Source organism: Orbicella franksi, chromosome 2, assembly GCF_964199315.1.
Source record: "Orbicella franksi chromosome 2, jaOrbFran1.1, whole genome shotgun sequence".
Taxonomy (NCBI): Eukaryota; Metazoa; Cnidaria; class Anthozoa; order Scleractinia; family Merulinidae; genus Orbicella; species Orbicella franksi.
The window spans coordinates 13253752-13274898 of NC_138146.1; the positions used below are offsets into that span (position 1 = coordinate 13253752).

General features: G+C 40.2%; 2 protein-coding genes across 4 annotated transcripts in view; both read right to left on the reverse strand.

Moving 5' to 3' along the window:
• Positions 1–813: 813 nt before the first annotated feature.
• LOC145478027 (uncharacterized) lies at positions 814–8331 on the reverse strand. Of its 3 annotated transcripts, XM_081455915.1 has the most exons (4): positions 7726–7787; positions 6293–6431; positions 5711–5802; positions 814–1750 (listed from the first exon to the last, which is right to left on the reverse strand). In XM_081455915.1, exons 2-4 carry the CDS (start codon positions 6387–6389, stop codon positions 1148–1150), a joined length of 792 nt encoding a protein of 263 aa, XP_081312041.1. In that variant the 5' UTR covers positions 6390–6431; positions 7726–7787; the 3' UTR covers positions 814–1147. The 3 variants fall into 3 exon arrangements, with proteins under 3 accessions (XP_081312041.1, XP_081312039.1, XP_081312040.1); XM_081455914.1 differs by lacking the exon at positions 814–1750 and having other exon boundaries at positions 4260–5802; positions 7726–8331; XM_081455913.1 differs by lacking the exon at positions 7726–7787 and having other exon boundaries at positions 5711–6375.
• Positions 8332–9110: 779 nt separating this feature from the next.
• Positions 9111–21147, reverse strand: part of LOC145478028 (uncharacterized) — a 58204-nt gene continuing 46167 nt past the window's right edge. Inside the window, exons 44-53 of the mRNA XM_081455916.1 lie at positions 20358–20946; positions 19829–20017; positions 18883–19008; positions 17836–18042; positions 17123–17368; positions 16232–16969; positions 14828–15058; positions 12738–14123; positions 12286–12454; positions 9111–11744 (exon numbers count right to left, since the gene is read on the reverse strand). Of these exons, the coding sequence (XP_081312042.1) occupies positions 10216–11744; positions 12286–12454; positions 12738–14123; positions 14828–15058; positions 16232–16969; positions 17123–17368; positions 17836–18042; positions 18883–19008; positions 19829–20017; positions 20358–20946 (5410 nt within the window). The 3' untranslated portion in view covers positions 9111–10215. The remainder of the gene's footprint in view (positions 11745–12285; positions 12455–12737; positions 14124–14827; positions 15059–16231; positions 16970–17122; positions 17369–17835; positions 18043–18882; positions 19009–19828; positions 20018–20357; positions 20947–21147) is intronic.

Genomic DNA, 21147 nt, shown 5'->3' on the forward strand with positions numbered 1-21147 from the left:
CTTTATTGTACATGTTGTTTAGGTACATCATGTGCTTTGTTACTTCGAGTTTACTTTTATATATATATATATATATATATATATATATATATATATATATATATATATATATATATATATATATATATATAACTAACTGCAGACAGTACTGTTTCGGCCTTCTGGGCCTCATCAGTGCAGTGCTGAAGACTAGGATGGAGGTTAAGCTTAAAAAGCCGCCCCAAATGCTACACATGTGGTAGTATCTAAGCCGTTACCAGAGTGCTCAAACTAGCGAGCTAGTGAGCATGCGCATGGACGAGAGCCATACTGTAGAACAAAGTTCATGTTGCTGGACTCATAATTCGTTAATTGTCCATTATTTTTCCAGTGTCTTTAAGTGACTTGCATCAGAAACTGCACCTGCTACAAATTTGAAAATGGAACGGTGGGGATTAAAAATCTCTTCTTAGTTCATGTGGAGGTCCCCAATTACAAAATCTACAAACAGATTTAGTTTAAATGAATTTACTGTAAAGGAAAAATGATAAATACCCGTATTCGTATAAGTTGATATATTCTTTTCTCGCAGAGTGTCAACTAATATTACATTTGATCTTTCACGCATTAGGCTTCAGCGTTATTCGGAAATGCGAGTCCCTGATAATTTAATTAATACATGTATTTAGGATACTGTCAAGCAACGATGATCTTTGGCCAGCCTCGAATACATTTCGCACAGCTCTCCTGTTGAAGATTTCTGTTTCAGTCCTAAATTTTTTAGTTCTTCAGCAAACGACGTTTTGATTTAATAAAAAAAATGTAAAATGTAAATGTAATTTGTTTACCCACGGAGCACCAAGGAGTTCACAGAACTCGTTCAGAAATGTCCGTGCATTCAAGGATCGAATTGGAATTTGAGAAATGTTTGTTTTTGAGGAGAGGGGAAAACCGGAGTACCCGGTGAAAAACCTCTCGGAGCAGAGAAGAGAACCAACAACAAACTCAACCCACATATGACGCCGGGTCCGTGAATTGAACCCGCGGGACACATTGGTGGGAGGCGAGCGCTCTCACCACTGCGCACACCACACCACAACTAAAAAAACTTACAGCTAAACATTATCAATAAGTTAAAATTTATTTTTTTCTACAGGATTGATCATATTCAATAAACCCACAGGTTTAACGCATAGGACTGGGAAGACGGGTACAGATCAATATCACCAAAATCAAGTGACAAATAGCCTGCCCGTATGCTTAACCCGTGATCAACATGAGAGCAATTCTTTCCTCCTCCACCAATCATTATCATTGACAAATAATCATCTTCCCAGTAACTGTAACACAAGAAGCCGATGTTGTTGGCGCTTTGGATCTCTCCACTGCACTCAGTCTGCTGAAACCCTTCTATGGACTTGTACTGACCGCCATATTCTACCGTGCAGTTTCCCAGGCACTTTTCTTGGACATAACCCTTGCCATAACTTTCGACTTTAGATCGGAATGTTCGTCCGCCCAAACAGTCACCTGTGGTCTGTAACAAAGGAGTATGACTGGAGTCATTGTTGAGCGTGACTTTTAACTCACTCCCGCTTACCAACCAAAAGGCGGGCGAGATCATGTCAGCGTTCGTATCCGGATTAGTTGTTCCCATGGCAACTTGCGTAGTCCGCCAGAAGCTAGACTGCCTCCAATTCTTCATATCAGCGTTTGAGAAACGGGCGATTAGAGTCCAGCCTTTGCCTTCATTTGTCATGTGGCAGTATACCTGGGGAAGGAAAGTGACTTAAGTTCAATCAAACGCCTCTCTAGTATGGAGTGGTGTAAATAGTGCCGCACACTGTGGGATCTTTGTTTAAAATACTTGGCCCATAACTATTAGCTTTACAAAGAATGTAGGGGCTCATAGCGCTTTTTTTACTCAGAAATTGTAAAATTTTTGAAAGCCGACATCTCCTGAACACTGAAAGAGCAGTGCGTGTGTTCAGTTCAGAAAGAAAAATTTAGGCAATTAGAGGCAAACAAAGAACCATGAATCAAACATTTTATTCCATGTTTCTCCTTACATGTCTTTAGTGGCATGACTTCGGGCAACGACTTTAAGAAACTTATCGTAATAATATATGTTGTATTTGAGGAGCAACCAAACGTTAAAGAGTCCGTCAAAGCGAACACAGTGGACAGTATTGTACAATAGATCGTTTTCACGTGACGTCATATCATTGCCGGTCACCATATTGTTGCGTAGCACTTTTGATTGCATAATATTCGCTATAACTATGATTCCAATTAAGAAAAATGAATTCAAAGGAAAGGGAACCAAGTTGCCAGAACAATTGCAGTGTCGACTATTCTTTTCCGATTTCTGAATATGCCAAGTAGCTGGATTTGCCAGTATGAGATCGATATTTGCACAAAATATCAACGGTAGGAACTGATCCAGTGTTAGTACAAGGAAATGAATTTAAGCCGGACTGTTTGCCTCCTGTTGAATCTACAGATATTTTGTGTTATCTTATCTTGGAGACAGGTTTCTAGTACACTCGGCAACAGTTTAAAGCTTTTCGAAAGCGTAGAAGCATAGACCCAAATGGTCTCTGGTTTTATCGCAAGCGTACAAGGCCACATCATCGCAAACAAGTTCGCTTTTTTTGGCGAAGGATAGACATTCCCAACATTTGAACGACTCTCTCATTTCTTGTTGGGTTATCACGGAAAGAGAAGGAACGATTTTGTCTGCTCACTGGTTAGGCTGCAAAGCTGGTCTGGCAGAATCCTGATCGCAGTTAGCAAGCTTCCTATTTTATCTAGAATCATAAGAAGCATGAACAAAGATAAATGGCTGACTTTCCTGCACGCAAGTGAAGTGCTCGTGCTTCTACCCACATACGTCAAACATGTAGATATTAAAAGGTTCGAAAAATAACCCCACGCGAAGTACGTTACTGGTTTGTTTACAATCGAGGTACACTAATGCGGCAGCGTGTGGAGGCGCGGTGGCATCATGGTTAGTGCGCTCCTTTTTCTCTCTGTGTATCTCCAATCTCTTACATAAAATACAATAGTGGCAAGAAACGTAATAGTAGAGTGAAAACAAAAGCAAAAAACTCTACCCTCCACGGCCCCACACATTGTCAGCCGTACAAGTCCCCAGTCCCAAGTTATTTTTGAAGGAGAGGCTACCCTTGTTACTAACATGTCGTGTGGCTTCAGAACGATAAATGCACCAATTGAGATTAGGAATATATACATGCGAAATATAGCTGAAGTCAGTGAGTGTGTGAAGTGCTAGAGGTATGAAAATCCAAAGAAACTATTAGAGTTCAAAACTGTAATTACTGTATTACAACAGACGGGAGTTTGAGCTCTTTAGCTATTCTGCACATTCACAAGTACAAGGACATTGATGATGTTATAACAGAGTTTGCCCGCATGAAGGGTAGAAGTCTTGCCCTTTGCTTGTAAACTCTGTTTATACTTTTGTTTGACCCCCTGTTTTTGTTGTAGCTTGCTGAGAACCCTAAAGATGGGTAAAATAAAAAAAAAAACTAACTACTGCACTTTCCCACGCATTTAGTTATTGAAGTGTCCCTCGGAAATTGCAGGAAATGGCATTTCAGAGTCCCCAGATTTCAAAATTTTGTGGGGAAGTATGCTCCTAGACCACATTAGTTTGGAGCGCCTTGGGCGCTCAAAATTTTATTATTGTGCGTACACCTTCAAAATCTCACGCGACGCCCCTGTCTCACAGTGCCTTTCTCCACCCAGGCGTATAAAGGGGTATCGGAGAATTGAATGCTGGGGATAATCCTTCGATAGACTAGCATCCCATCCAGGGGGAGTAGAAATACTCCTAGTCGCTTCATGCTACGGAAACCGGGATACGCTCGGCCTGACGGGCCACTTGGCTCGTATGTACACTTCACTTACCTAGAATATGGCGGCCTAGCAACGGTAGTCAAGGAATTGGTCGCGTGAGTGAAAACGATCTATAAGGCACTTTATTTGCTTAAATAGAAGTGACATGATTAGCCGGGTGATTACAAGAACATAACAGATAATCAATATTGCGTTGTTACACTGTCCGGTGCACCTTATTTACAGCTGTTGGAGACACGTGACGAGAATCCGAAATGTCAGCTGATACTCTCATCAATAGAGCCAAATTTTCCTAGACAAAGTTGCACAAAATCTATACTCAAAAAAATAAAGGCATTCTGCTTTTTATGTACTAATTCAATTCACTGTACTTGAAATAGGAGCTTTTATTCGAGCCCAGTGGCTTATCGCCAGACTAGACAAGGTCTTCAACTTCAACATTTGAAAAAACATGAAGCGATCCGGAGTCCAACGGGTTATGATTGCTGCTTCCCATGGTGAATAAAAGTCAATTACAGGTTGTCATATCAAGACGTGCGAATGGAGCATGTGCAATGGGGATGATAGGTCACGTATTGGAACCAACCCAAGGCAACAAGTTAAAAACTGCACTCACTTACGCCGACCAGAATGCATTACAAAGAGAGTTCCCGATAGGTTTGGCGGGATGCGGGATTTGGGTTTTTTTCGCCGTGATATTGGGGATTTGAGCTGAAAACAGGGGCGGGAAGCGGGAATTACAATTAAGAGCGGGAACGGGATTGCGTGTTTTTATGGGTTTGGGATGCGGGATTTGCAAGGGGAACAGAGCGGGATACGAGATTTCAATTCTTACGTGACTTCATAAATTGTTATTGACCAGCGCAAAAATCACAAGCTGGCAGAAACGAACCGTGTAGTTGTGTCAGGTTTCGAGTAATGAATAGCAACCGCTCTGTACCCTGACAGGTTCTGTCAAACGTATCGTCCATTTCCGAAATTTTCGATGCTTGCTTCTGTAACCTTGACCTCCCGATCCTTTCTAGTGTTTCTAGTCTTTCGGCCTTTTCAAAAGCGCTTGGCTTGTTTTGGCCAGGATGGCCACATCGGATGGCGGTGATAGTGATTTACCGAACGAAGTATGCGACATTACGAATTGCGTCACCATATATTGGACCTTATTACGAAAAGGATGTGCGAGCAGGAATGCTTTCATTCGGAAAGAAAAGTTCAGAGCCCAGATTTCAAGTAAAGTGAAGACGCTGAAAGCTTTGAAAGAAACTGTCAAGTGTGTTTACGGGCCATCTCTTGAATATGGGAATGAACAATCTTTTTCTTTCACTGATACGTGGACAAAAGGAAACAAAACAGTAAACCGTTTAAAGAAAGAAACGTTACAATCATTTGTGCTTACTTATCTGCTACCCATTGAATTCTTTTGTGATCTTTTTTTTTTTTTGGCGTCAATAATTAAATTAATTATTAATTTAAAAAAATTAACAATTAACGCTGAAGCGTCCTTGAAAAGTAGGCGGGATCGGGATTTCCAGGCTAAAAAGGGCGGGATGGTGGGATTAACAGGAAAAAATGGGCGGGAAAGCGGGATCTGAGAACCCTATTGTGGACCCTCTACAAAAGGCAGTTCAAAAGAGAGAACGGTATACAAAATCATGGCAGAAGGACGAGTAGCGAAAGCCTGTATACCTGACTCAAGTAGAGAGAGGAACTGTGAGAGTAAAGAGCTTCTAACAAAAACATAACGCACCGTGCCCCACACAACTAAGAATTGCTGAAATTCATGTTTTAATATTTCATATTTAAAAATATATACACCTGATGTTGGTGCTAGTTTTTTGTTAATCTTACTTACTTTGAGTGTTTCGTTTCCAATTCTTAGCGGGTATTCTCCATCCACCAACTTCTGGTTTGCCATTTTCTTGAACTCGTTACACGAACGAGGATCTGAAAAAAAACGTTTTAAGATGATGAAGGCGAGCTTATTTTGTTGTCCGGGTTTCTTAGTGTTCGCAGTTTGATGCATTTGGTGATAAGACGAACAATACTGATAGACAAACGTCAAAACTTGATACTGATAGTTACAGCATCCAATAGCAGGTCCGTGCACATCGGCTATTCTAGCTGCCTTATGGTTTAACTTCGGTATCATGTTGTGTGTGTATGTGTTTGCGTATATGACTTTGTGTATATTTTCAATTTCAAATTTAAGAAAACAGTTTTGGGACTCTGGTAAATGCCAACCGTCCTCATCTTCAATGTTAGGTTTGCCTTTAGAAAATAACTTCTACAAATCACATCACATTCTACAACGTTACCCTAACAATGACTGCTGACTGTTCTAGAATATAAGACAATGAAAACGTTCCTAGCAGAACTGGAGAACAGGATTACTCTGGTGTAACTCTTTTTTAATTAAATTAATATCCGTAGGTACCTTTGTGTGCCTTAGTGTCAGCAATTTGGATTGCACATTTTTCTCCAGTCCAAGGAATCGGGCACGAACATGTAAATGTTTGCTTCACTTCGTCCATCTCACAAGAGCCACCATTGAGACAGCCGGTTAGGAGGCATCCCTGAAATGAACAGAAATAAACGAAACTATAAAGCAAGCTACATAGATTTAAATATTTTTGATAATGACTTCAACGGTGGCGCTCATATTTTATCACGTGGTCAGTGACCACTGGGAATATAAGATTAAGTTACACAAAAACATGACAAAACACACACAAAAACACTAAAACACGAGGGCTAGGTCTTCCCTTAACGTTTTAAATGTTTAAATTGTGAAGTACGGCGTTTGAACCGGGTATTAGACATCAGTTGGCGCTAACCAGATAGCAGGTCATTAGAATTATTTAGTTAAATTGATGCAAAAACAGAATTGAAGTGTGAATCCCACTGAAATATATGAAACGTGCTTGATTATTTATGGAATAATGAAGTCAAAACTTAAAATAGGAACTGTCCAACTTTGCTATTTAGTTTACCAAGATAGAGCTCGTATTTTACCACATGCAGTCAGTGACCACTGGGAATATAGGATTAGATTACACAAAAATTGAAACACAAGAACCAGGTCCTCCCTGAATATTTAAACACCTTTTAGCAATTGGCAAGTACAGTAGTTTTGTATTATGATCTCAAAGTTTCGTTTTATCCAAGTATATGTACAGCTGTTTTTTGTTTTATGCAAAATATTTTTAAAATTTAACTTCACCACACTCGATATACATGCAGAAACCCCAATTTGGGCAAAACATTTCGGATGATAGAAAGCTTTACTCATGCCACAGATTTACACACGTTTCTTTCTGGATCAGATGTAGATGGATAAACGCAACTAGTAAAAGTAATGCATTACCTTAAAAAGCTTAGAGAAAGTAACTCCTTGTTCATCACGAAAGTTGGCATTTTAAATAAAATATTTCTACTAAAATAATACATGGTTGCTTGTAGATATGGAATTTCTCTTCTCGTCAGGTCAAGTTTACATCTCTGTCGTTCGCTGCGCTGTGCACAGCGTGAGAGAGATATCGAGTTAAACACTAAAAGAGAAGCGCGCCAATAAGAGTATTATTCTCTCTATATATATATCATTCATACGGTTTGGTACCTGTTCTCCTATTGAGATAATGACATTTTATGTTCTTAATTTAAAAAGCAGCTTATTTGAATATCAGAATGTATACATGTTTCAGGACATTTTGACTTGAATTTCGAAAATCCTTTCTCGAGTTGGTGTTTTCGTTCACCGCACTCGATACACAGAAGCTTTAAGCATACCTCATAATACTCATACTCGATTCTATGCACCTGGATCAGAAGTATCTAGCTGAACATCAACTATTAGAAACATTGTATTACCTTAAGGAGCTTAGAGAAAATAACTCCTTGTTCATCATGAAAGTGGGCATTTCCATCGATAGCTTTGTGCTTGTTAAGCTCACACGTTCCTTTGCCATTCTTGGATACTGTCTTGAAATTAGTGGAAGTACACCAACTGTTCCACAAACACGAGTTCTCACACGACAACAAACTTGGAGATTCAAACCGTTTGGCAACGTGACCTTTTAGTCGCTTATTTCCTCGTGTCGTGAAGTATGCCGCACGAGAATTCGTGATGTTCTTTTCGGCAGCAAATATAACGACAGTTGCTATTCCTTGCAACAAAATAATCAAGAATACCTTTTTGACGTCCATTACTTAACAGAGCTTTGTATGGAATGCAGGGTGTGCATGTAACCAAATACATAGCTACTTTGGAGATTTCAAGGTGGGGCATTTTGATCAAGCTGACGAAATAAGACGGTGTGATTGGTTGATCTCTGTCGAAGTAATATCCAGAACTGGTCGATCAGTCGTTCGCTTGACATAAATTTAATTATGCCTCACTCAGTGTTTAGCTAAGACATGCCTCAAAATGTAAACTTTGCTACCTGAGGTTTACATTTGACAATTAGCTGAGTGCGACTCAACCGTGTACGAAAAATGTTATTTTAATTTGTTCTCCAAAAAAAAAATCAAGGAATTTCTGGTATAAATTTGCTTCAAATTGCATGGCTTTTGTCAATTAAAGCCAAAGCTGCCGTTATCTGATCTGGATAAATGCAGATTATGTCGATTACAAAGCGCATGTCAGAATAGACGTGGGATAAATTAACAGTAACTATGGTCAGAGGGTAACCTCAAGAATCTGTTAAAGTTTTTTAACAGCAGCTTCCTTTAGGCCATTATCTAAAGCAGTCCTTATAGTGATCAGTATCTGAGGCACACAATCAGTTTCTCGAGTAAAACAAACACAGTGCTAGAGTAACATAATGTAAAAGTACCATAGAGCAAGAATTGTTCTTGTTTCAAAAAGCAGGTATTTTCATGTATTTCTAACAAATTTTAAAGCTCACAAGTGGTCTGCGCAAATAAATGGATTAATGAATAAGGCTTTTAAACAATTGAAGTAGAAAATTCTAGAATTTTTTTTCAGGTAGTGTCAAACTGTCATCTGGAGCTGCAGTAATTACGTTTTTTTTTTTACCTCTCATATTGGATATAAATGGTATCGACATTTCTGGTTATTTCACACCTTTTTTTTTTTCTCTTATACTCCTTTTAATGTGAACGTTGCAATCCCTATGTATTTTAAAAGATGGTAGCTGATCAAAAGATTTTTTTTCTATAGCACTAAAACTAATCGTTTCATAGTCCGTGTGCTGTGTAAGATGGTGAGTACATTAACATATTTTTCAAAAGAACAAAAAGGAAGAAATTTCACTAACACAATGACAATAACTTTATCTTGATGTAGCCCAACTGCAACAACAAACTGCTCCCACTCGTTCTACTCCAAGTACAGGAATGAATATCACAGCAAGCTTTCAACTGATTACTCGTCGGTTGAGCGTTGTACTTGTCGAGTTTCACTTCGCTGAGATGACCGGAGATCGCCATTTGGTCAACGAGCGTTACTACACCCCATGTAAGTGTTGTTTAAGCATTTTTACAAAACTAAAGTTTCTCATTATAAACAGAGACAGCTCAGGTGGTATTTTCTGTCGTTTTACTTCTTAAGTATAATTTCTGTCTTCGTAACAAATATAATATATTTATCGAAGCATTCGCTAGGTTGAGAATTTGTTTATTTTGTTACGTGATTAAGCTTTACCGTTTTGTCGGAATTTAGAAAAAACTTGTTAGTTTAGTACTGTTTTAGCATTTCTATTGTTAGGTTGCTAACAATGGCCTCCAGGCAACTACGTTTACCGCAGTCAAATAGCTCGTTTCTTTTTCGTTTGCCTGAGTTACAGGGAACGTTTAATTTGGGTCAAGTTTGTCAAAATTACGAGGCAAAAATTTGAAATTTAGCTTAGCGTGCATCTGCTCTCTGACAAAGCATGCTGTTCGAGAACTAATCAAAGCCGGCGATCTACCGGATGCGTTTGACAGGAAACCAAGAAGAAGAATATCTATTTGCTCTGTTTTGTATCTTGTTTTCAAACTTGCTTCCTGAGGTTTTCGTATATGGCATAAAAATTGTCAATAACGCATGTCAATAAAAATAACTTTTCATAAAACGCTTTAATTAAGTTTTCTAACTGTAAACTTTAAACCAAACTATACTGAGATAAACAAAGGCAATGTGACCTAGGGACACCTTGTGCTTTGCGAGATTAATCAGTGTGGTGGTGAAAATGGAGAACTTTACAAAACGTCGCTAAACTTGGCTACCCAAAGTGGCATTTGTGTGAAGTGAACATTCATATGGAGTAACTGTCAGCTGTGAAGTTGTTGGGCCAACTTTGAACCTACAACTCATGGCCCCTATCCCCCAAGCCAGCAGCAAACACAACAAAGGATTTTTCATGCAGATGCCTCAGTTTGATCATCACAAATTGTGAGTTCGAACGAATGCCTTGAGTCTTGGCACAGGTAAAATGTCATCATCACCAGAAACTCTGTATCTCTTTTGAGATTTCCAGCGCTACAATGGATATTCCATTGCTCGACGAAAGATAGCTCCGAATCGCTAACATCTCTGTCCAATTTGTACAATGCTTTTATCTTTTTGCTAAGCAATTTACGTTGTTCCTTAAGAACTTGACAGTTTTCTTTGACAGTCCTCTTCTTAATGGGTTTTTGTACCATTTCTCTGGATTTTCTCCAGACCTCGTCTCCGGCCTCAAACTCCGATCCACTTCCAAAAAGAGATTTTAAATAAGAGAGTAAAAATTCAGTCATTTCGAATTCAGGAGAGTTTTCATCGATTTCAGAACTCACGTCACTGTATGTGTCCATAATGACTGCCATGAACATGTTCAGCAAAAAAAATTGCATCGCTATAACAAATGAAGAGAAAAACACTGGTCCAAGCATAGGCTCGGCATGACTCAGATCCATAAAGTACGCCTTTCCCAGTGTCATGGCCAATGTAGTTTCAGACGTCGATATAAAATCCGCAAACCCCTCAACCTTGCTTCCAAAGACAACGTAGCCGAAGATATTGAAGGCCAAAACCGTCACCAAAGCTTCCATCCCCAACGGCAGCAGACCCTTGGAAGCTCGTGAAATTGTGTGCCCGAGTACTGCAATGTGTCGATTAAAACTCAAAAGTCGGAGAAACTTCAACGTGGCGATGAAAACAATGGAACTTATAACGTAGGTGCTAATTTCGTCCCATTTTATTGCGTAGTGAAAACTTACAAAAACGAATGGATTTTCTTGAACTTTGTTGATGGTCCACTTTGTGTTCATAAGTAGAATGAAGAACAATCCGACAGCAGAGAAACATAACACAATCTGAGCAACATCAACAACATTCCACGAATTTTTGAAGAACTCCTTTCGTTTCTTTAAAATCTTTTTGCAAGTAACATAGAAAACTATAGCAACTGTCACAACGGCGACAAACTCGCAAAATGCTACCAAGGCAGTCCAGGCACCAACATGCTGATAGAGACGGAACGTATCAACCTTAGCATACGTCGAAGCACCACCGATTCCTGTCAACTCCACTAGGTAGGTCACACTGCTGAAAAGATTGGTCGGGGCGTTAAACACTGTTAGCTCGACAAACACTCCACGAGTGAACTTATCAACCCAGTTATAAGTCTGTAAATCGCGTATCACTCCCTTGGCTTGTTCCATGTAATATCCCAAGTCAGCTGTGTATCCCCCTCCACTATAAACCGTCTTGCTTCCCCAATAAGGCAGTCCGTTCAGTGTTAAAGCTGTCTGGTATCGCCAGGGAATCGGACATGCAGAGAAGGTCAGATCAGCTGTCTTCACCCAACCAGGTAAAAAGAAGTCTTTCTCCTCGTCGACAATGGAATAAGAACCATCACAACTCGAGTTGAAGTATTTGGCATATTTTCCTTTGCAGACTCCTTTAGCTAAGAAAAATTATCAAATTATCAGAACGTTTCCTTTCATAATTGTCCCAATAAACAGTACCTATGTAATCTATTTAGAAGTCTCGAGTTATTCAAGCTTTCTTCTAACCTCCCAGACTGAGGGGAATCGGCAAATTCAAATATATTAACCTAGATTTTATCCTATTTTCATTTCGCCGTTTCTATCACAATCTGAGAACCTGAAGGAGACTATTCCTTCCTTGGCTTGTGATTATACCGAGGTCAATCATGAGCCATTTGTGAAGTACTCAAGAGGACGGATAAGACAACGTTCGATGTCAGAAACTACTTAATAGTTTGAAGTCATTCTCAATTTTGCCGCCTTGTTACATTATAGTAATTGAGTTCTGCACAACTGCACGAGTGAGAAAAGCTTGGTTTAATCTAAGAGGAACTGTATGGTATTTCAGTAAAGATAACTGAAACCATTTTCACTTTAACATCAACTAAGAAAAAAAGGAGTTCTTATACTGGACGGCGAAATTCTTCTTCAAATAAGGATGGTGATTTGTAAGCTTACCTTTTTTGGTCCGGAGTTGCCTAAGGCGAGGCATACCAACAATGTACAAATATTTGTCATCAGTAAAGCCGTCGAATATGTCTTCCTCGCCATTATACCACTTTTTGTCAAAAACAAATGGCAACAAATCACTCTCCACGAAAAACCAAAGACTCTTGACATCATTTGTCTAGAGAACGAGCAAGTACACAACTTTAGACTCTCTCCCTCTCAATTGAATACATCATTTCTCCTCCTTACTCCCATTTGTGTGTTACTTAGTTCCATACACCAACCCAAAAAAGAACATACTTAGCTGTAAGGTTCCCCCTTGGTGAACAACAAAATAGGAACATGTAAGTTGCACCTTATGTTGTTAGTCTTTTGTAAATTACCTGTACCCTCTATCACTTATAAACGTTCTGCAAAACTTAAGAAACGGTGACTATTGTTAGGGTAAAATGTAACCGTACCTGTCTGCTAAACACATTTCTCAGATGGCTGCTCTGTGTGAACGCATCAGGGTCTCGGGCAGTATAACTTATCACTAACAGGGATGACAGAAATAACAGGTGGAAGATGTTTTCTTTCAAGATGGTAAAGGCTTTCATTTCCAACAATTTATATTTTCTGGCCTTTTCAACTAAAGCCTCGTCTAGGGGTTCAAACATGCTACATGGTGTTTTGATCGCTTCTTCCGGGTCAAATTCCATTTGTCGTCCAGGCTCTTTGCTGCTTGTTTTTCTGTCCAAGGAAGTTGAGCTTTCTTTGAAGTCGCTAGGCAGTTTCTTTATAATTGAAGAGATGATCAAGGCATCGAGGAAAATCTTTAAGGGCTGCGTGATAAATGCGTCCTGGAAAAAGGAGATAAGCATAGACGAGAGCCAATTGTTGGAAATCTCCCTTCCCCACGCCATGCTGTAGAACAAAGTAAATGTTGCTGAAGTCATAATCACTACAAAGCACAGAAAATATGCGATGTAGATACAGCAGTGCGGTAAGCGTGGGCCAGATGCTTTTCCATTTTTCTTGTCAGGGACGTCGCTCACTGACCAGCCGTCACTGGCGCCGACTGCGTTTCTACTGCGTGAGCATGGCCGTGAGTATTTTGAACTGACCGTTGGCTTTGGTTTCAGATTTCGAAATATTTGTAAGACGATGATGTTTAAAGGAAGAGCGATCAAACTGCTCTGTACCCCAATAATGACTTGCCGGAGGCTGAGCGTCAGGGGTCCGACAGAAACAGTTGAATTATCTGGCGTGTTGCCAATGTTGTAAAACGTGGCGTTTGTTATCATGGCGCTAAATAGAATTGACACACAACATGTCAGTCTTTGAACACGTGTAAACGTACTCTTAGAGGGTTTTGCCACAACTGAGATCCACAGGTGCCCATCAAATATGTCTTTCGATGTCTTCGTTCGAAACAAAATTCCAAAACTCGTTAGCTCCTTTGAGTCGCTTACTTGTATTACCCGACTAACTGAGCCGTCTCCTTTCTCTAGGGCGAGCCAGCGGTCACATACAAAAATGTATTGTTCGCTAGCTTCAGTATTCCGAATGATGACGTAACTGAGATACCAAGATGAGTCAATGCCCGACAAGTCGTGCCATATCTTGAGGTACAGTAGTTTTCCCAGATTTTCTGGTAACAATAAGAGAAATTCGTTTGTAGATCCTCTTGTAAAAAGAACTTTCTTTTCATCTGTAAGAGCTATGGGACTGCTTTGTCCTTCTTCGCCAACCAACATTATAAACACGTTGGCTGTAGTACCAGAACCTCGCCACGGACCTGTTTGGATTATGAGCTCATAGCTGTTCCGGGCGATATCACCACTTGTAATTATTGTAGGGATGCCCTAAAATCAGGAAGCGACAATTTAAATCCTTCTGATCAGCAAGATGAAACTGTAAAGTGATGTCAAAACCGCTCACTATATTGAGATATAACATTGTAGAGACGGAAATTGCGAATTCGGCCAATTTTCAGCCGCAGGATTTAACTGAAACACCCGGAAACATTATACAAAATGACAAGATCTGCCTCTGCAGTTGGGTCGTGTTCTATAGCAGATTCGCAAATTATTCAGGGAAGGTATTCACCAACTTCCGGGGTTTAACTCAAGAGAGAAACCGAGGCAGACTGTCACGGTCAAAGTAGTGAAGGCACTGGTAATGTGGACGGCACATCACACCCGCCGTAATTACGAGCTGTATACTGAAAAAAGCATTATTAGCACTATTGAAAGCGTAAATCATAATCATAGAAACCAATTTATCCTACAAGACGATCATCGACACGACGCAACTAGCCCGGCTTGGCGACACTCGGCATAACGATGAAACGATCCTTTACGACTTCTGGTCTTTATAAGCCATTTTCATTGCATTTTCATTTTATGATTGGACTGTATCTAGCTTACAATGGAAGCTTTGTGGGAACCCTTACCTCTAAAGAACCAGTGGTTTATACCGTACAATGCAGTTCCATTGTCCAGTTGAATTTCGTACGTGATTAAACTTTTATTTAAGCAGCAAATTAAACAAAATAAACTCAACTTACGATGGTCTCGTCTCGCTTGTCCATTCTTCTCAACAATATCACCAATAAAATATAGATGGCAAATGCTGTAACAATGGTTGCAAGAACAGCGATATTGTCAGATAAGTTCTGGAAGCCCTCGAACACTTTATCAAAGTCAATTGGATTGGGGGCGGTGACGAATCCTCCTCCAAAAGATGTCAAATGATTACAGAGGCAGTGGACCCGATCAACTCGTGTATGGTTTCCAGCCTATAAGTAAAGTCGGACTGTGTGCTGTTAATTAATATAGAACAACTATTGACTTAATTAAGTCTGTCCAGAATCGGTCCAGTCATTAAGAGTTTAGTGATACCCACGGAAATTAAAATACATACACAGCTTGAAGAAGAAGTCTAACAAGATAAAAAAAGTATTTAATAAAGTTTCTTTTCCCATTAAGGTGGCAATAAGATTTCATATCCCTTTGAATTATTGAACCGACAAACCTACAATCCTGGCCAAAACTCCTTTGGACACTTGACAAAATGCCAACTGGTGACGCATTATTTTGAATTGGGAAGTCATTTATCGATTTGCCGAACGCCCCTTCCCCCAAAATAATACAATGTTGGAATAGTGGGTCTACTTTGGATGAATCAACATCAATATTGTGTTGGGGGTCGGGAAAGGGAAGTGGACAGAAAGACCATACCGTTAATCCTCGAATTAGCGCCCCCCCCCCTCCTCGAATAAGCGCCCTTCCTATCGGCCAAAATTTAAAGTAAGCGCCCCCCCCCCTCGAATAAGCGCCCCTCTCCCCTCCCCCCATGTTGTGGACGAGTAATGAGACAACAAAGGATGTATAGTTTTCGTCGTGAAGTATTAGATTTGTGCATTGTTTCAGTTTGTGAACTTGTTAAGTTTGGAAAAAAATTACAAGTACTAACGGCGCCGCGAGTTAAAGTTTAGGATCAGCTTTTTAGGTCGATAGACAGCTTATGTTGTTGTTTACGCGCAGATGATGTATTAAAAAAATTGTCATGTCAGGCGACCATTTGGGAAAAATTTAATAAGCGCCCCCCTCCCCCCCCCTTCTCGATTAAGCGCCTCCCTCGAATAAGTGCCCCCGTCTTCTCCTAAATTTGAAATAAGCGCCCCGGGCGCTAATTCGAGGATTTACTGTATTTGGGAAAAAGTGCAGTGTCCTAAGACTTTTGACCAGAATTATTTTAAACCCAGCAGTCAGATTAGGGGTCATTGCCATAAATATAATCCTGCATATGGGACGTTCTTTTGCGCTAAATTAACAATTTTGCATCCTATATAAATACAGGAATCAAGTAATTTCATAATCAAAATCTATAATTTTAGCCTAGTCTAATGACGTAGCTCACGATTGGTAGGCATCTGATCGATGAACTAGTGAACTAGCGTCTTACGTACCTTACATCCTTTAGATGTCCATGTCTCATTTTTCTCATCCCAAAACTTACATGGAGATGAAAAACTATTAACAGTGTAATTGATGTCTCTCTCAGGGTCATACTCGGGGATCTGTAGTTTGTATTCGTCCTGAGGCCCAGTTGCAGGTCGAGGTGGAGGATCCCTATACTCTATACAAGAACGTCTGACTCGTACGCCATCTGAACAAGACCTACGCTCACGTGACTGTGTACCGTTGATATGTTTTGAATCCCGATAGGCTGCGATTCCCATGTAGTATTCACCAGCTACTGGTATCAAAGATGCGTCTATGAAGACAGTGTAAGGGTCATACTCGCAAATCTCATAACCGTTCTCAAGAGTTCTACAGGATGTAAAGTCTGGTACAACTGCAACGAAATGATCACCTCCCACCTGAGGTCGTTCTCCATAACGCCAATGAATCTCAAACAATGCGTCGTTGTTATTCGATGTAATCTGAATGATCTTTGGTTCTCCGACATTCTCTATGTCAAATGTACGATAAACAATGCTTCCATTTTCCCCTTTCATAAACGCTGGTCTTGGTTTGGTCAGTAAGTCGACGTTGCGAGGTATCAATAAACTGATTTCATTTTGAAGGGAGGACACTTCTAAAACATTCTGTTTGTCATCTTTGAGTAGAACAGTCAGCACGTGCGAAGAAATGGTCATTGAAGTGTTATCCCATGTAAACGGATTGTCAGAGAAAACAAGCACCTGAAAATAAAATGAAAATATTGATTGTAATTCTGTTATAGACAGCTAAAACTAACAGCTTTTAATGACTGGTTGAAAGGTAGAAAGAGACAATGCATTCAATTTAGACGACATTTTTAATGGAGATAAGTTCATTGCTTTAATTTCTAATACCTGTAAATCCACATTTTTACCAGCCTTATTTCCAGCCAGCACTTCAGAAACGCTAGGAAAGTGGACAGACACCTGCCCATTCCCAACAGTGTGTTCTTCTTCAACGTCGGATCTTATCTTTTTTAGGACCATAGACATTTGTGGAACAGATATAACCAGAGGTTCATCTCCTACAACAGCCAGGGAACTTAAGATGTCAGTTACATTACTGAGCGTCGCCATGGCCTCCAAGGCAATCGACCTTGCCTGAAAAATAATTGTACAAACAACGCAAGAATTAAAATAGCATAGAAAACGTAGTTGTGTTCGTTTTTCAGCATTCCGGAAAGGTGTTGCATTTTAAGTTACTGGACAGTCATAGTGCTGATGGCAGTTTGTAGCCTGATTAAAGCTCATCACTGCATGACGCATATGGATCAGAAGCTATTCTATCGCAGGTCCCTACTCGCATTTGCATAGTTTCCCCAAAGGTTTAACGGTACCTTTACACATTCTGTAATTTGAGGCGGTATGCGCTAAGGAGTCTTGCCAATACAAGAAAACGACAAAACCGTTACGCCAATGCAACTCCCAATAAAAAGCATAAGGCTGTAGTTAGAATTTTAGTGGCCTTCCAAGCCTCATTCCTTGCCCAACAACTCCAGCCTTTTGCACACTTGATAATACCCTGTAAGAAGGTTTAAGTTGTAGTCATCATATTCCTAAAACATTACCTTTTCCCTGGTAGTATTAAATGACAAGTGGCTATCATTGGTACGAGGCTCCAATCTGGCCGTGAAACTAGCCGCCATGATGACATTGACTATGCCCGTTTCTACTATGACTGCTGTGTCTTCGATATGACTTGCAAGAGTCTCCCTATCACGTGACTTTTTGTTCACTATAACTGCCATTTCTTGGAATTGCTTTAAGCTTATTTCCTGAAATGTTCAAAACGCTCTTACAGTGTAAACTTACGGTACAAATAAACAATTAAATCACTGAGGGTGACAAGGGTGACACGAAAACAATACCGGGTGATTGGAGGCTGGTTGGTCGAAATTAACACTAGGGTGAAGACATAATAAGACCCATTTGGAGTGAAGAGCTTTAGCCCAGGACCTCGCGATTTCAAGTCGAGGTCCTGATGACTCTGGCGGCATGCTGCTTCTTCGGCCTACAGGGGCGGCAAAGACTGAGTCCATTTATAAATATTTACACGAAAAGTAAATAATATATGTCAATATGGTAGGAAAACGGAAGGGAAAAACGGAACGAACAGGGTTGATGAGCTTCGGAAAAGATGACTGCGAAGAAGATCACTCTGTGAGCCCCAAAACATTGACACTGAAAATGAGGAGGCTGGTAAAAATCGAGAATAAAATAAAAAGCTAACCCTTTATAGCTGGTAACTGACAACGACGAAGCATAATTTTCATCACCAAGCTTCGATGTAAGGTGTGAATGCTTTTCATTATATTATGTTTGGATACATGTAATTCCACGAGCAAGCAAGACAAACCATATTCTACACTATGATTGGCTACCCTAGCGGGTAAGATGAGGCTGTCTTGTCCGCTTAGGATCCTCGGATGTAATAAATTCATAATTGTATAAGTTTGTACGCCCAGGAAGGCTGGATGTTGGCCTCGTACCTTTATTTTCTTGCGTGATTCACGAAATCCATATTTCTTTGTTTTGTTCTTGTGAGTAATGTTTTGCACACTTTCAGCTATGACCACTTTAAACATTTCAAAACAAGTACGGTGCGTTTTCTTTACCTGAATGTCTACAGTAACCTCTTCCTTAACAAGAGTTACTTGACTTAGGGCAGATCCTAACTGCTTGACATCCGATAGAGACGATACTGTTTTGTTTGTAAGAATAGTTCCAATCGCTGTTCTCATCTATGAAAGCCGAAAAAATGAATGTATAGAAATATGAATTGCATACATTGTAATAAAATGAAGAGGCCACAAAAAACAATCGGTGAAAGTTATGATTAAATCAATAATAAAAGGGTTTTTTTTTCTCGTCAGAAGAATATTCCAGAAGTAAAATAATATACTAGAAAATGACGACTGACGGATGGGTGGACGGACGGAGCAGGCGAGTGACTGACTGACTAACTGAGGGTGGACGGACGGAGCGAGCGAGCGACTGACTGACTGACTGACTGACTGACTGACTGACGGACGGACGGATGGATGGACGGACGGACAGACGGACGGACGGACAGACGGACGGACTGACACGCCTGACTGACTGACTGACAAACTGGCTAGCTAGCCGAATGACTGACTGACTAAGTGACTGACTGACTGACTGACTGACTGACTGGCTGGCTGGCTGGCTGGCTGGCTGGCTGGCTGGCTGGCTGGCTGACTGACTGACTGACTGACGGACGGACTGAATAACTGACTGACTGGTCATTCAATCCATCGTTAAAGCTATATCGACTGATTGATCGATCGATCGATCGATCGATTGATTGACTGATTGACCAGGATATACGACAAAAATCAGAAAGGCACTACTTCTCTAGAACTCATTCGCCCGTTATAAACGGAACCTCTTCTGTATTCTACGGGTTGGGGGCATCGCTCTGACCGGCTATCCATCGTTTTAGGGACCAAAAGAGAAACTAGTTCCTACAGGTAGAGGACGACCCTTCAATTTTTCCTTCATTGTCTATTAAACCTATTGTGGTGCAATTGAGCGTCTCACTTGCTGTCGTTCTTCCCTTCTTGTGGTTCCATTTTGCAAAGCATGAAAGTTCAGGACTGAGACAATTGCGTTCACTTCACGAGTGGCTTCTTGGATCTTACCCACTCTTATTAAGGAAGACAGTGACTCTTTTATAAAGTTCTGAAACTTCGTGAAGGTCTCATTCTGTCTATTTCTTCCCAGTAGCACCTGAAATAAATTAAAAAGACGAGGGATACCACAACAAGTAGCAGGTAAACACTCTGCATTGTTTCAATCACAAAATAACCAGAATTCCTGAATATACAGATTACAGTGAGAAAAAGAAATAAGGTTTTTTATGCCAGTTGTTGTGTAAAAGTCACACAAATTGCAAAAGGTTCTTAACACAGTTTCAAAATTTTTCTGCAAAAATTACATCGCTGTGACATTCCACTGACGATGACTTTAAACGCAACGTCCATGACAAGTCCTCAATCGACTTGTATAAAACATATACATTACGAAACGTTACATATATATATATACTTTGATCCTTTCATTCACATACCTTGACATCGATGTTTGATGCACTGTACGTTTTGTGACTATCAAAAATCTTGACCTGAAAATCCAGTGTAAAATTATTTTCCACATCTCCAAGCGGAAGCTTAGTAAAGAAAACAGGTGATATGCCATCATACAGAAGAGACACGACTCCGTACGAGTTTCGGTACTGAAACTCGTATGAAAGTGGAAGATCTTTGTCAGTCCATCCTTCGCACTTAAAGGAAAAAATTGTATCGTCAGAAAAGCCCCTGGTTGGGTCTACAGAACAGCTTCCACCAATCGGTGGAATGTTCACACTGAAGGCTAATTCACTGTAACCATTTGTTCTACCAGGAACCATTCCAATAACCGACACCTTGTAAGTATTCCCAGGGTGAAGAGTGTTCCCCGGGAGATGAAGCTGATGAATTCTTGTATCATCAATAGCTATAACTTCTCTCCAAACAGACTTGCCTTCTTGTTCATCTCTCTCGTAGACATGCCACTGGTATCGTGCTTCCACAATGGCTGCTGATTCCGCTGTGTCAATTTCGGTCTCAAGAACGAGACCTTCCGACGGATTAACTGTTGCATCGCAGTTTCGTTTACACCTGTTGGCAAACAAGTACGTTTATTATAACAGTCTGGCTTGTACGGCATCCAAAACTATAGACATAGTTAACTAAACTGCATGTAGTTTGTCTTCCCAAGTGAATGAAAATTAAACTAAAGATCGGCGCCTATACCTAGAGGGCTAGAAAGAATATGAAAGAATATTATACACGTATACATATATTAGTGGCAACGCTTAT

Excerpts from the sequence above, each read along its gene's own strand:
- LOC145478027 (XM_081455913.1), bottom strand. The coding sequence starts at position 6,007 with ATGATACCGAAGTTAAACCATAAGGCAGCTAGAATAGCCGATGTGCAC. Across the intron at positions 1,751-5,710 it reads TTGGAAACGAAACACTCAAA|GTATACTGCCACATGACAAA; the intron begins GTAAGTAAGATT and ends TTCCTTCCCCAG.